Genomic DNA, 15030 nt, shown 5'->3' with positions numbered 1-15030 from the left:
ACTAATTATCCAGTCAAATAGCAATGAATAAGTGTCATTCCTACAATAACACAAAGCCAGAAAAGCATTTTGTTTGAATTTTTAAGACTGCAAGCTCCTTGGAGCAGTAACTCTTTACTTAAATTCTGTGTAACACAGGGCTCATTGTGAGCTCTTGCATCGGAACAACTCCAGTAGTTTTCCTATCTACCTGTCCCAAAGAGACAGGCACTGGTGAAGCAAGGACTGCCAGGAGAAAAAAGTTCCTCCACAAGAGTCAGGCTTTGGCACCCCTTCCTAACAAAGCCTTTTCATGGCACTGCCGGATACACTTGCAATTTTTAGTGTATTAACCTGCAGTATTACTATTCTGTATTGTCTGATAGAGGTTTCTGTTGAAGGGCCTGATCCAGTCCAGCACATTAGCACAAACCCATCTTCAGCAGTAGCTTAATTTATTTGCTGTGCTCTGATGAGGGGTGGCTGGGGTGCAGGCAAACACTGTTTTGTCAGCTCCCCTGCAGAGGAGATGACTTAGCAAAGGGGCAGGGCAGACAGCTGGGAGTGGCAGTGTCAAACCAGACAGGCCAGATTCATTGGAAATTCCTGGTCAAAGGCAAATCCTTGATTTTTTTGTCTTTGGAATCTGTCAGCCTTAGAGAGCTGTCTCAGAATTCACATTATAGTCCTGGGAAGAGCTCATCCTGACAGGATATCAAAGGCAATTTAGGGCAAGTTTAGCCAGGTATTTGAAGCAACTCTGGGTGCTTTGGTCACTGGTTAGTGCCACTTGCATCTGGACTGTCTCCAGGGAGGGATATGAGCATACTAAACTGAGCTTCTTTCATAGCCAGGTAAAGATCACCACACAGGTAACATCTTTATCCTACCAGGGGACCCAATAATAAAGCCATACCCCACATTCAGACTACCATACTGCTCTTACAGTCCATATGGAACCTCGGCACAGTCACTGCAGATCACAACGTTGTGCATCAGCAGCAGATTACCTTTACAAAGCATCCTTTATTTCACATCTGTGAGCAACACTGCTCATCAAGGCAGAGCAGTCCCTGCACCTTTTCCAGCCATACAGAAACATTTTTGATGACTTTACGATCCTTCATTTCCTTCCCTATGCCACTTGACACTAGGACTAAGATACCATTACAAGAGGACAATATTTCATAAAGGGTTATCGGGCTTTTGCAGGAGAGACTTTAACCACAGGCCTTCGTAAATAGCTTTTATTATGCTTTGGAAGTTCTCATCACACACGTGATCACGCGGTAGACAGTTTTCTTAGTGCAAAGTGCTTTGCTGCCTGTTGAACCAGTGTGTTTTGCTGTTAGCAAAAGCAGGAGGTTACTTATCAACCAGTCAGTACTACCTTAAACACACATCTTTACTGCTACTCACAGTGCCTTACCGTCTGTATTTACAGACTTATATCCATCTCTTCATATCAAGTCCTCATTTATCCCCAGGCATGCACAGCAAACCCTGCACTTCTCTGGTTGTATTTGTGAGGACAAAGTCACACGCCCTTCAAGCCTCTCTCAGAATACAGCACATGCTTTAACTGTCCAAAACATCACCCGTTTTGGCTGCAAATCCAACTGGACTCTTCCCATCTGGCCAGCTCCTCTCTTCTCCCATTCTCTATCTGCTTTTCTGCCCATGAAGAGTGTGATCACTTCTACTTGCAAGGAAGATGATAGCGGGAGGTGTGGTGGTCCTTCAGGTCAAACTCACCATGGCCTTCCCTGAGAAGCAAACACAAAGTGCAGTCAGAAGTAAATAGCCAGGCAGTGAACTCACCCTTAGCCACTGCACAAGACATCTCCCAGCAGCCCTTAACTAAAAACCTATCCCAAGGGTTAGCTGTGAGGACCTGACTGGCAGCCATGTGGATTGACTACTTAAGATATTTGCTTGTAACAGAAACCTCCGAGGTGCTTTGTGGAAAAGTCTGCTCATCCTTGCCTGCTGGAATGGGAAATGACAATAGGTCCCTCTGTTTCTTTCCCCCTCTTTGAGAGAGAATTGTGTAACCGGTGGCTCAGTTTCAGCACCACGTCGGTGATTCCCAGGCACATTAGCAACTCCTGTGACAACAGTCAAAATGATAATCTGCTCCACGCAACTCTGAAAAATAACTGTTGTGGCTAAAAAGCAGTGTATTGGCAGCTGTTTTAACCATGCTCAGAAGCAGGCGGTGTTGAGTGAAGCACAAGTTTGCATCTGCAGCACGCAACTGATACACTCGCTCACCTGCTAGACTGCTGATTCTGCTTTTACTCATGTTTGCTATCTGATACTTCTGTTTGTTTGTTTTGTGTTTAATCATCTAACATTGCCAGTCATATATTTTCTTACCATTTTCGTATGTTCTCCCCCACTCCATTTCCACCTCTCTACAAAAACATTTGCAGGAAATGAGAGAATATACACAAAAGTATCTCTTACTATCCCAACCAGTCTTAGCATCCTGCTGTCTAAATGTCCTTCAGCGCTAATCTGAGAACCCAGACAACTGCATAATACTTTGAGGCATGAAAAAGAGAAGCCACACAAGCTGCAAGGAATAGCTTTGTATTCAAAGGAATTAACCCTCCAAATATGAGACATGCAACTTTTTTTTGGTCAAAAATCAAGCTACAGATGATTAAGAACCAAGACTATACCTGCTGCAAGGCCTGACTGAGGAAAAAAGGTTTGTCCATACATATTTCAACAAAGATTTATTTATATGGTTTAAGACTGCAGAGTCTCAATCTAAGACGAGCCTCAGCAGTTTATGCTATCTGATACCCCCTCTTATGGGAATCCAGCCCAGATTATCCATCAATGTCATTAACAAGCCATAGAAGTCCTGAACAATGGTCTCGCTTATCCCATCCCACGCAGTGCAGCACATCAGCTGCTCCAGAGAACACTCAGACAATGTGCCCAAACACGCACTGGAGCAGTACAGACTGAACATTTCTGCCTAGGACCAGCTTAGTCCCTGAAGCCTGGGGTAATTACTGATTGCACAAAGTATTTCCACAACGACTAGCATTCAGCTGAGATCTGGGTTCCTCAAATCTTCCCTCCTACTGCCTGCTTTTCTGCCCAAAGGGAAGAACAAACAACAGTGGCCACATTCACCTGTGACCTGCCTCTCAGACCAAGAGGAACTGCAAGACTTACCGAAAACAGCGCTGGCAGTAGAGGTCTCCATCGCAGCCATGGCAGCGTAAAGTGGCATCTTCGTTGCAGATACAGCACCAGGGTAACTCATCCTCATCACTGTCATCTGACCTGGCAAGAGCTGTGGTGGCTGGAGTCTGGCTCTAATTCACAAAGAAAACAGAGATACAGAATTCAAACCCCAGCAGAGACAATACAGGACTTTCATTGTGATGCACGATGGCCACAATGACATGTCACGTGGTCCACAGTTCACTCTCCTAGTATGAGGATCACATAGATTAAATCTGTGAGATGAATTTGCCCAGAGCCCAAGGATAGGCTCCATATATATCTAGATTGTTAAATAAAAAAACAAGGTACTCCCTATCATTTGCTCACGAATCTATGTTGCTCGGAAGGTAAACAGATATTCACCCTCATTTAGTGTCTACAGCAGTATACACCAACATTGCCCATACTGTGCTAAGGGCATGAAGCCCAGATCTTCTGGTAGGCACCACAGCAATACCAAATGATAGACAATCCCTGCTGCAAAAGCAAGCAATCAAGCAGCTTTGCTGAAAGCAGCTATGTGGGAAGGGAAAGCAGTGGGGGGGTGCGGGGATTGTTTTCTCTCTCTTATAGAAAGAGCACTGGGGGACAAAGGAAGTGATTTGCCAAAAGGCCCCTACTACTGATTTGCACCTGAGGCTGGGCCACAAAGATCTTCTGAAATCATCATCTAAAAATCTATCCATAAGGCCACCTATTCTCTCATTCTGCTTTACAGAGAACTCTTGTGGAACTGAACAGCCATATACACACTGGGACACAGTGCCTGGACACTGGCAAAGGCAGCTTCCTAACACAACAGCAATAAGATGGTACTATCTTTTACATCAGTAATCCCAGAAGCACAAGGTGGCATACCTATGAAATGGATGTTTTCAAAAATGCTTACAATTAAATAATTTCTTCCACCAGGAACAGGCCTGTCGGGTGTCTGTGAGTCACACGTCCATTTAATTCTTGTAATATACATTACAGAAGGTGTATGTATTTCCATAATAGGCTGGAATCCATTCTGAGCATAGGATATCTTGTTACTAATTCCTTCCTCTGACGTTATATAAGAACACAGACAGCTGATTACTATCTAGAGGTTCCATTCAGCACATGCTGAAAGCACTGGCAAACCTCCCACTTACCCAGGTTCAGGCTGCATGGTACTAGACTGTGGCCTCCTTGGCCTAATTATACTGGTGAATTAAAAATCTTTTCTCTAATATCCATCTTGAGAGGTCTGTGCTAACTTCTCTGGGTTTAGAGGACACCATCCCATTCAGTGCAAAAAGCCAGCGTGAAAGGAATTGTATTCCAGAGAGCAATTCCTTTCAAAAGTACAAGGACGACTCACATCTCTGCTCAGTGCTAGTCAGCCTTGCAGAAGCCACTCAGCTTGTCTGCTCTGGAGAAACTGGTTGCCTTGTTTGTTTGTTTGTTTTTCCTGCATCAAGCCTAGCATGCAGCAAACTTTTGTTGCAGAACTGTACTCTCCTGAGATCCTGGAACATGTCATTTCAAGAGATCCCAACCAGCTCACTGACCTTTTGCTTTGCTTTCTTATGCAGATTCTGTTGTGAGGGCCCTGGTTGGGTGGTCTGATCTGGAGGAATGTTGAATCCACTTGCTTCATCTAGCGCTGCTTCCTCTGTGAGCTGGTAACAACAGAAAGCAAGAAGCCTCTTGTTTCAAACACAGCTGGGAGCCTCATTCTAGGCTCTAAACCTCCTGCCTTTCTCCTTGCTCTCATGCTATAAGCGGAGATGACAAGTCTGAATACATCTGGTGTTATCCACACAGATGTGAGCTTGCTCTGTCTGCACTCTGAACACTGTGAGTACATTGTGAACACTCAGTGTAGCAGCAGGGGCCTTCAGCTTGCAGTGCAGCTATCAGCAGAACCTCAGTATCATGCTAATCATGCATGTGTGGTCTGTGATCAGGCAGAAGCTTAAGCACAGAAAGCTCGTGTCTGCCTGCAAGACAGTTCATAGACATTTTGGAGAGAAATCTAGGCATAAGCTGTGCTAAACAGCACACATATCATCCATGTTCTAGCTGGTCAGGGGAAAAGGTGAAATAAGAAGGAAGCACCAGCAGAGTGGGGTTGGAAAGGAGACAAATCACAAGACACGTTATGCATGAATGAGAAAGACAATGTGACAGGCTAGAAGTAATGCCTGTATCTTCTATCTATATACTATCTATATACAATCGCCTGTAGCTGAATGTCCTGTGGGAGCTAGTATCGGAGAAACACTAGGAGGGGACGGAATGAAACTCTGCCCAGGAACAGAAACGCAGCCTTTGCACACTCACCAGGTTAACACACACACTGGGAATAATTGACAGGAAGATAAACAAGGCCACAGCTGCCACTTCTGACCTGTTTTAGCACTCTGCAAATGGCTTCCTCCTCAGCCACTTCCTCATCACTGTCAGGGAGTTTATAGGCTTCCAGTGTAGCTGCAGGAGTAAGAGACAGGAGACTGTAAGCCACATCTCCCTCAAACCTGGTGCCCACTTACGTGCCAGAGACAATCCTTTGTGGTGTGAGCTGGTTTTGGTATTCTGGCTCTGGCACAGACAGATCCTCTTCAGATGGGGACTCCTCAAAAAGGGCGTTACTGTTTGTTTTTTTAATACTGGAAGAAGGAAGGAAAAAATCCCCACCAAAACCAGAGCTTTGCTTTTAAATGCTTTGTTAACCTCAACAGGGCATGCTAGAACTATCTCAAAGAAGGGTGCAAGACAAAGCAGTCTGACCTTACAGCTCCAGCCTTTACCCTCAACTAAGACCCTTCATACTGATTTCACGATGAACCAACCTGTACAGCTTTACAGACAGAATGAAATCTCAGTCTGTTTCTTGCAGAACAGAGGAATTAAATGGATAAACGCCTCTCAGAAAAGAAACTACTCTGTCACAGGCACTTGATTGCTCTCTTGGCACTGTATTCTCATCTGCTACCTACCTTTCTCTGGGTCCTCGCCTCTGAGTGCTGCCAGTCTCTTGGCAACTTGTAGGATCTTTTCCTGCCTAGTGTTCTCTTCCCGCAGCTCAGCAGCAGCTTCTGCCAGAAGTTTATTCTTCTCTTCTTCTAGCTGTTTCGTGTCCAGATGTGCAGGGCAAACACAATCTTCACTTTCCCGACTGAGATCATTCAAACTTTGGCTGCTAACAGCTGCAGACAGACACACAGAATGTGCTGGTGACTCAGCAGCAATGTTCCTTGGGCACAGACAACACGACTAAAGCAACGGTGTGATAGCAGTTTGCTGCTCTCTGTTAATCTGGGTAATAATGGGAGAAGGCATGCCACAGTGGAGTCCACAAAGTGAGCTAATCTGTGTTCTACAGTGAGATTACAGAGAAAGCACTGCAGCTAGGAAGACAATAGTATTCCAGATTCCAATGTTTTCTAACAGAGCACAGGTGTGTTAGTAGTAGCAACAGCTCCTCCCCAGGGAAGGGTCACCTTAGAGAAACAGAGAGGAGCAATCTGAACAATACAACCCCGAGAAGAAGGAATCATCTCCAAGCAAAGACAATGAGACCTAGTATGGAGCCAGACGGCTGCTCTTGGTCAATTTGGGAGTCATATGGGAGAGATAACGACAAACTGGACACCGAGCTCACCTATAAGCTAGATAGGGAGCCACCTATTTCCTTCTCACTATACCACATACATTATTAGACAGAAACAGGTCTTTGGAAGCCAAAATAGATACCTTGAGGCTGGACTCTTGGTCTGTAGCGCTCATCAATGGCAACTTCCTCAGACAGCTGAGTTAACAGGTCATCTGTCTGCTGGACCAGACTTCTGGTATCAGGAGGTCGGTGTACCTAATAAACAAGGAGGGCATGGAAAAAGGCACATGAGAGGAAAGTGGCATAATCAAAGGAAAAGTTTAGTAACCAAGATCACCCTAGGTGGGAGCAGCATAAAGAGATGCATCCACTGATCTTGAGAGTCTCAGATCACGGTCATCTGGTATAAGACTTTCAGGGCTTCATTCTCAGAGGTGCTGACTGTGCACAACTCTAAAAGCAGTCACCCAGACAAGGCAAAGCAGTGCTGAATGTACAGGAGTACATGCTGCTGGGTCCCAACACCAACTCTGCCACTACCTCCAATGCACATAAAGTGCCATTCTCAACAGTGCCAGCCAGCATCCCCGCTGAAGCCTGTGGTAACAGCTGGGTGTGCAGCACTGCTAAAAAAGGAGTATGAGGAAACGATTTCTCAGGGACAAGATCATTCATACAGGCTTTGAAGACACATATCCAATTAATTCCTCTGCGATCTCAGACTAACCACTCTGTGCTTCCATTTCTAGAATAATTAACAGGATTTTGCCCAGCTGAGATGCAGTAACAACTACAAGATACAATAAGAAAGTAGGGCTGATAAGCCCCAAACACAGACAAACAGCTCTGAAAAAATATCAGACCACTTCGGTACACAGATCGGTTGAGAGGAAAAAACTTGGTATCTATTGTTAAAAATAAACCCATGAACTACATTTGACATAAAGGACCATACTGCATTCGAACTGAAGCAGTGAACTGGTAAAGGCCTGGCCATTTGCTTCTGGAGCAATGACACAAACAGGAAATGGAGATTTCAGAAGGGAGCCGCCTGGACACGAAAAAGCTGAAGCAGGAAGACCGGCTAACATGCTGGGACACCGGTTACGTGTCAGCTCAGAATACGCTGCTGGCTGAAGAGCTGAGAGAGCTTACAGGTCTGGGAGCCTGGGAAGGAGGATCTCTCCCCTGCAGGACAGCCAACCGGTCCTCCATTTCCTGTGTGGATGGAACAGGTCCCCGGCAGTCCTCCTTCAGGGCAGCCAGCCTAGCTTCGATCTCAGCCTGAGTAGGGATGGACTCTGCAATTCGGAATAATCCAAGGGAGGAGATTACTCTGTTATTGAAAACGAAAGGCTTCAAATATTTTTTTTCTTAAAATTGTATTTCTTTCTGGAATCAGACTCTGAACACCCAAGAAAAACCTCCCTCAGCCCCTGATGTGAATGAGGGGTCGTACTGCAGTGACTTCGAGACTACCCTCATGCTAACTGCTATACTTTTCTTCCGAGTCCTTGCCTCCTTCACAGTTTATCTCCTAGCTATAAGGTGAGTATTAGGGTAAAGTCATTTGGCAATCAGCTGACTTTGGATACTAGGGACAGGCAGAGAAATAAATGTCATTTAGAAAGCACAGTCCATTGCTCCCATATCTCTTAATGTTATCCCAGGCACATCAGACCAAAACCCTCCCCTGCCACATAACAGGATGAGAGGCAATGGCCTCAAGTTGTGCCAGGGGAGGTTTAGATTAGATATTAGGAAAAATTTATTCACTGAAAGGGTTATCAAGCACTGGAACAGGCTGCCCAGGGGCATGCTGAGTCAGCACCCTTGGAGGTATTTAAGACGTGTAGATGTTGTACTTAGGGACATGGTTTAGTGGTGGACTTGGCAGTATTAGATTTACAGTTGGACTTGATGATCTGAAAGGCCTTTTCCAACCTAAATGATTCTACGATAATCAGGCAACCACTTTGCAGTGTGTTCTTTCCCTTTTAGAGATCACATACCATTTTTAAAATAGTTTATCCTCCCACAAGCGCCACAAGGCTGTCCCAGAATCTGACAGCTGTGGACTGGGATGAGAGTCCTTTTTCTCCTCTGTGAGGCAAGGCTGGCCAGAACATAATCCCACAGAGACTGGCACTGCTGTTGCCCAGGACAATGACCCGCAGGAAACCTCCTCCAAAATAGCTTGGCCAAAGACCCTCATTTCATTCTGCTCCTATTGGACTTGACACAGGCTTTTACCCCAAACGATGGCAAATGAGGAAGTGATTTTACAAGTAAGATACTGTCTCAAAACTGAGAAGCATTTTCAAGGGAAATCCCAAGAAGCTAAAAGAGACTGGAATATTAAAATCATTGCATAATCTGGACATTGTGGCAGCAGGACGTGGATGCTCTGTTCAATTTTAACCCTTCAGTTCCCTAAAAGGGCAAGCTCCAAAAGCCCAGCGCTTCCCTCTCCCTCCAGGTTCCATGTTTCCCAAGTCGCAGTGTTCCCACACAAGGTATCTCCGGTAGCCTCCAAAACTCACTCGGTTTCCTTTCCTCCCTGAGCCTCTCCAGTCTCTCTGCAATAGCTCTATCTTCTTTTGAGAGCCCCTGGTATCGGGAGCCTGCTTGAGCTGGGGGTTTTGATGCTGCCTTCTGTTGTTCTTTCAGCTGCTTTTGCTTAGCCTCAAAAGCTGCTACACGCCTGTGACAAGGACGGAAAAAAGACATGACAATTGAGAACAGGGGTTTAAACCCTGAGATATGAAAACACCCTCTGTGAACCCGACAGGCTCTCTCATATCGGCACAATGAGGCATTCCCAAGAGTAAGGATGACCTTAGCTCACAGAAGCAGCACACCTGCCACCATTTCCAAGGAGACAGGAACATTTCACCACCAGGTTCCCGCTTCCAAGCCAATCTCCATCACTCACAGACAAACCTAGGCAGGTGGCTATTCTGGAGTCTATTCAAAAGAGCACACACCATAGCTCTCCAAATAAACAAACGAAAAACCCAAACAACAAAACAAAAGCCCCATCCTTAATCTAATTCTGAACAATCAAATACCAACATCACAGCCCCCACTTTTGCTGATCTCTATAGGGGAAGAGGAGCAAAGGCTGGAAAGGCTACTCTGCGGCAGAAACAACCGTCTGGTTGGCAAGCGCAACTCACTTTTTGTAGTTTTCTGGTGGTGACCATTTTGCTGAACTGCTTTGAGATCCCTCTCTGGAAGACAAAACCAAGAATTTCTCTGAACTCAAGATACTGGCAATGCTTCGGTCATCGAGTCTCCACAACTCAAAAGGAATCAGTCTACATTTCTCAACCGCCTGGTACAGCCCCTTTCATGATCTTATTAATATGGAGATAATCAGTTTATGGAAGAGATAAAGATAATACAGCTGCCTGGGACAGCAGGGAACTTCATTTCTAGTCCTTTAGTCTAGTTGTTTTGCATCCAGACAAAATGTGATTTAATATGGTCACCAGTGATTCAAAGGAGGAGGGGTTGAAATACCCTTGCCTCCCACAGCCTGCATCTCCCAGTTCAGAGAAAAGATAGAGAGTAATTAGATAAGACTCCCAGTGTAATTACCATCCATGCAGCAGAACACTGAAAGGAGCGGTGGCATGCAACAAACATAGCATTATATGACGCACATGCTAAACAGTGTGTTACAAAGATTATTATATAACCACCAGTACCATAACGACATCTTCTAGCACACTTGAACACTGCACACCACAAACGCATCTTGTGTAACTATCTTCTACTTTGCCGTATTTGGGTTGAGCTGCTAAAGTACACGCTTACATAAGGTAGCTAGCATATTTTATTCATTCTTAGAAGTCACAGCTACAAACACATCTGCACTGTGCGAAGGCCTATTTAGTAACGAATGAATGCAACATTGTTAGACAGCTTTCCAGCGCCACAGTTTCACTTCTGAGGGCTATTTGTGCAAAGAACAATAATGCATGCAGCTTACAGAGCTGCAGCCTATGTGTATTATCTACCTGCTATCCGGTCAGAGAGGACTTTTTTCTGCTGTAACTCTATCACACCGGTATTAAACAGGTAAGAAAAAGAAACATGGAGACAGGCTGCCCTGTTTTCTTAATGGCTTTGGAGTTGTAAAGGGAAATCAGAAAATTTCAAAACTGAAAGAATGAATACTGTATTTTCACCACCAATAGCCCGGTTTTCATGAGCCAGTGCTTCTGAAATAACGACCTCTGCTAATGAGAGGCTATCCTCCTTTAGATACCCACAGAGCCAGAAAATTTCCCACTTGCTGGTACAAATTCCTTGCTATAGGAGAGACGTGAGGAAGAGGGGTAAAAGAAAAGCAAGAGAAGAAAAAGGACACAGAAGAATTGGTCGAGAGAGGGGTTCTGCTGTACACTTGTGTTCGAGTTACTCGTTCACGTGTATAATCCGTACTTCTACTGACTTACATTTTTATTCTTTTGAACAGGCAATCTACAGGTTATGTTTGCAAATATTTTTTTTCTTTTAAAAGCAAATCAATCTTATGCTACAAAATTTTAAGTCTTCAAGGCTACGTCATATGTACATATATACATACATAGAGAGACTCCTCAGCAATGAGGATTTGTACCCACAGCAGTAACAGCACTTTGAACACCTTATTGTCAGGCCGTTCAACTACTACACATCTGAAAAGACTGCCAGCACTTTCACAGGGGTGTCGATTTCTGGGCAATAACACGGTGGGCCTTAACCTGGTCTTGTCTAGCTGAGATATCCACAGGCATTCAGTGTCCATCCATGAAGATTTAAACCTGGGTCTTTCAGACTACTCTGTCACCATAAAGCACAGCCTTATAAATCCTGATTCCTGTCTTTGGACAGCACAGCTCACATAACAGCAGTTCCACAGTGGCCTGGCTTGAAACTCCAGGGCAGAGGCAGCGTGCACGCACAAGCGCCAGGCACAGCTCTCACACAGAAATCTGCCAGGCAACACTGGGATGCACAGCGAAGAACCAAAGCAGGACACTGCCTCTGGGGGATGAAATACTCCCGTCTTACCCGGTTAGCTTTCCGTGGCACTGCCTGCACACCTTCTGCTGAGTGTTTCCACAGCGGGGAACGGCAGCGCGGAAGCGAAGGCAGCCTGAGCAGAACAACCGCCCGCAGTTCTTGCACCCGCACTGCGGAGATGGAAGAGAGGAGAAGGACGGGGCTCCACCATCACCTGGGCACCACCTCCCACACCTTCCCCTCCACCCCCCGCTGCTCCGGCTGGCCGCACGCAGGAACAACGCCCATGCCACGGTCCACCCAAAATAGCGCTGGCCCCCCGGCCCCCGCCCCGCAGCCGCTCCCCGCCGCCCCACTCGCCTCCTTCTTGAAGACAGAGAACTTGGAGGCACACCCGCAGCACCGGCTGTCCATGGCGCTGCGCCCCCGCGACGCCAAACTCCACGGTTCCCCCCCCCACTCTCGCCCCCGGATCTTTCGTTAACCACAAAGCGCGGCAACGAGCCGGGGCCACAGGTAACGGGGAGACCCAGGCATCGCCCTCCCGCTCCTCACACACCGAGCCGGGGCCGCACAGCCCCACCCGGCGCAAGGCGCGATGGAAGTTGTAGTCCCTGGAGCCGCCCTCCCCACCTCCAGCCGCCGGGCGGCGCCCCGCGGATAAACTACACTGCCCAGGGGTCCGGCGCAGGGCCTGCCGGGAGCCACTCGGCGCCGCTCGGGACCAGGGCACATCCTGTTCTGCCGCGCGATGCATTGTGGTACCTGTAGTCCGGCGCCTCTGTCCCCCTGGCGCGCGGGAGGACTCCATTTCCCGGCAGGCCGCGCGGGGAGCCCGGCGGCGGCGGGGCTGAGGTGACGGCCAGCTTCGGGCCGTGGCCGGGGAGTAGCTGGCCCCGTGCGGTGGGCCGGGGGGCCCGGCAGCGCCTCCACCCAGCGCCCCTCCTCGCCGGGGGCGGGGGGCACCCGGGCACAGTGACGTTTGGCGTTCTTCCCAGTCCCGTAGGCAGGCCCACGCTGTGGCGACCTACGCAATCAGATGAGGAAAGTGATGGATCTGTTCAGGAAGTGAGACTCATCACTAGCCGAACAAAAAGCTGAACTCAAAGGAAAAGTAATGGCGTTTCCCCTCCCAAGATTTCGTGCTTGTTTTTTTTTAATGGTAAAGAACATTAGCAGGACACGGAACGCGCGCTGCGGCCCGCGGAACCTTCCTGCCCGGAGAGCCGGGGCCGGGCGGCGCCGCCAGGGGGCGCCCGGCCCCCGCAGGTCTTCCCGCCCCGGAGGCCGCGCGGCAGCCGAGCAGTGCGAGCACCGCCACCAGCACCACCTGTTCTGTTATTTCTCCCCTTGCCTGCAGATGTTTCCCGTGATAAAGGGGACTTCCGATTACCGAAATCCTACGCGACGACTCGGCCCGTGAGGTTATCGATTCCTGCTTGAAGTGCAGGAGAGATGAAGTGGGCTTTGGTTCCTGTGTCTTCTCCTTGCCAAAGCTGTACATTCTCTGTCCAACATAGTTAGAGCTGCAAATGCTGTGTTCTCCTCTGACTTGCTGTGAAACTCTGCCCCAGTGTATTAGACTTGGCCTTGATAATCTTGCGATTTGATTACTGTAATGGAACGCATCTAGAAGTAAAACTTCTGATCTGAAAAAGCTCGAATTAATTAAAAACGTGGCCATCTGCCTACAACGTCTCCCAAGCTGTAATGTTTCTCCTTGCAGTTCAGTGTGATAAACAGGACGGATCATCACCACGGTAAAATCGAAAACTTGAGTTTCACTACTCTTGCTGTTTCTTCTTCTGGTTGAGTAACCAACTGTACTATCAGCATGCCAAAACCTGCCCTTAGTTTCTGTCAGGCATTGGGGTTCTAGCCGTGCAAGCAAGCATCGTCTCAACCACAGTTATTTGCTCATGCAAGTGAAATGTTTTTTTTTTAATTAAACACAAAAAAGCCCTATGAGTTCGGGATCTGGTTTAGCAGGCATGGTGGTGTTGGGTTGACGGTTGGACTTGATGATCTTAGAGGTCTTTTCCAACCTATGAGTCTATGATTTTTTGTCTGTTTCTGTGGTGCTTTATTCCAGGCGGTTTGTTTTTCTCCTGCAGCAGTAATTTACAGGTCTCTGTTCTGGTTCTTACAGATTACAAAAGCATTTCGCTTGAAGGCCCTGATTTGTCTCCCAGACAGGAATCTGGACAGTCCCAAACCAGGTAAGATTGGAACACTTGGACACAAACACACTTGTCTCTTCCACATGCACAGGCCTTTGGAACTGGGTCTCTCTTAGCACAGATCTGGTTTTGTACACAGTTAAGGTAAATACCTGTTTGTGTCATGAGTTATGTACATATGTGAGAATACATCTATACAGTCATCACTGCTAGATACCTCTGTTTTTCAAGGTTAAATCCTTACATGTTGAATTTCAAACGTGTGTTAAGTGAATGCTGAACTTTCACTAGAACCTCTCAAAATCCTCCTAAGGTGGTATTTCAATCCTAAACTTTGACCTATACTGTCCATCGTGTCTACTGTCTGGTCACTCTTAATTCATATATCTCAGAATATGAATGTTAATAGCAAGCTTATAAATAATTTTTTATACATGGGCAATGCCTGTTGTGGGAGGATTATTCTCTATTAGAGGTAAGTCCCCTTACACTGTGGAGTTGGATACACCTAAGCTTTTAGCAGGGTTTGTGAATTCTACAGCTTCTCCATTTAAGATTTGCAACTAACTGTGGGTAAAAATGAACAGCAGTCGTTATAAGAAGGATGCCATTGATCAGGGTGTTTTGTATCTTTCATTTTCCTGTTTGGTGGGCCACAGATTTATGGATGAGTAATGTATAACTAATGTGGAGACTGCTGGCAGGAACCCAGAGATTTTAGCAATAATTAGAGGAAAGCTGAAGGTTTTGATATCTGCAGAGGGTCAGGAGGTGGTTTGGAGCACGTGTGGAAGCTCCAGCTAACATGCATACCCCTTAAGGAAAGCAGTTAACAAAGACCCCTAACAGAACTCATGAAAAGCAGAACCTTTAGAACTCAGACTGAAAAGCCTTTCCTAGGAAAGAGAGAACCTATTCTTCACATTATATTTCAGCCTGTCTGTACATTCAGGAATGCATTTCTACATCATTACTGTTGAATTCATGTTTTCAAAACAAATGGGATTGGAGTCTTTACCCAGC

General features: G+C 46.6%; 1 protein-coding gene across 1 annotated transcript; it reads right to left on the bottom strand.

Moving 5' to 3' along the window:
• Positions 1 to 1009: 1009 nt before the first annotated feature.
• Positions 1010 to 12378, bottom strand: ZFYVE19 (zinc finger FYVE-type containing 19). The gene is made up of 11 exons (XM_075425758.1): positions 12188 to 12378; positions 11876 to 11997; positions 9991 to 10044; positions 9355 to 9515; positions 7967 to 8112; positions 6952 to 7066; positions 6195 to 6404; positions 5606 to 5685; positions 4764 to 4874; positions 3175 to 3317; positions 1010 to 1745 (listed from the first exon to the last, which is right to left on the bottom strand). Exons 1-11 carry the CDS (start codon positions 12239 to 12241, stop codon positions 1679 to 1681), a joined length of 1263 nt encoding a protein of 420 aa, XP_075281873.1. The 5' UTR covers positions 12242 to 12378; the 3' UTR covers positions 1010 to 1678.
• Positions 12379 to 15030: the final 2652 nt, after the last annotated feature.

Source organism: Opisthocomus hoazin, chromosome 7, assembly GCF_030867145.1.
Source record: "Opisthocomus hoazin isolate bOpiHoa1 chromosome 7, bOpiHoa1.hap1, whole genome shotgun sequence".
In the NCBI taxonomy this organism is placed as follows: domain Eukaryota; kingdom Metazoa; phylum Chordata; class Aves; order Opisthocomiformes; family Opisthocomidae; genus Opisthocomus; species Opisthocomus hoazin.
This window is presented reverse-complemented; position numbering and strand designations above follow the sequence as displayed.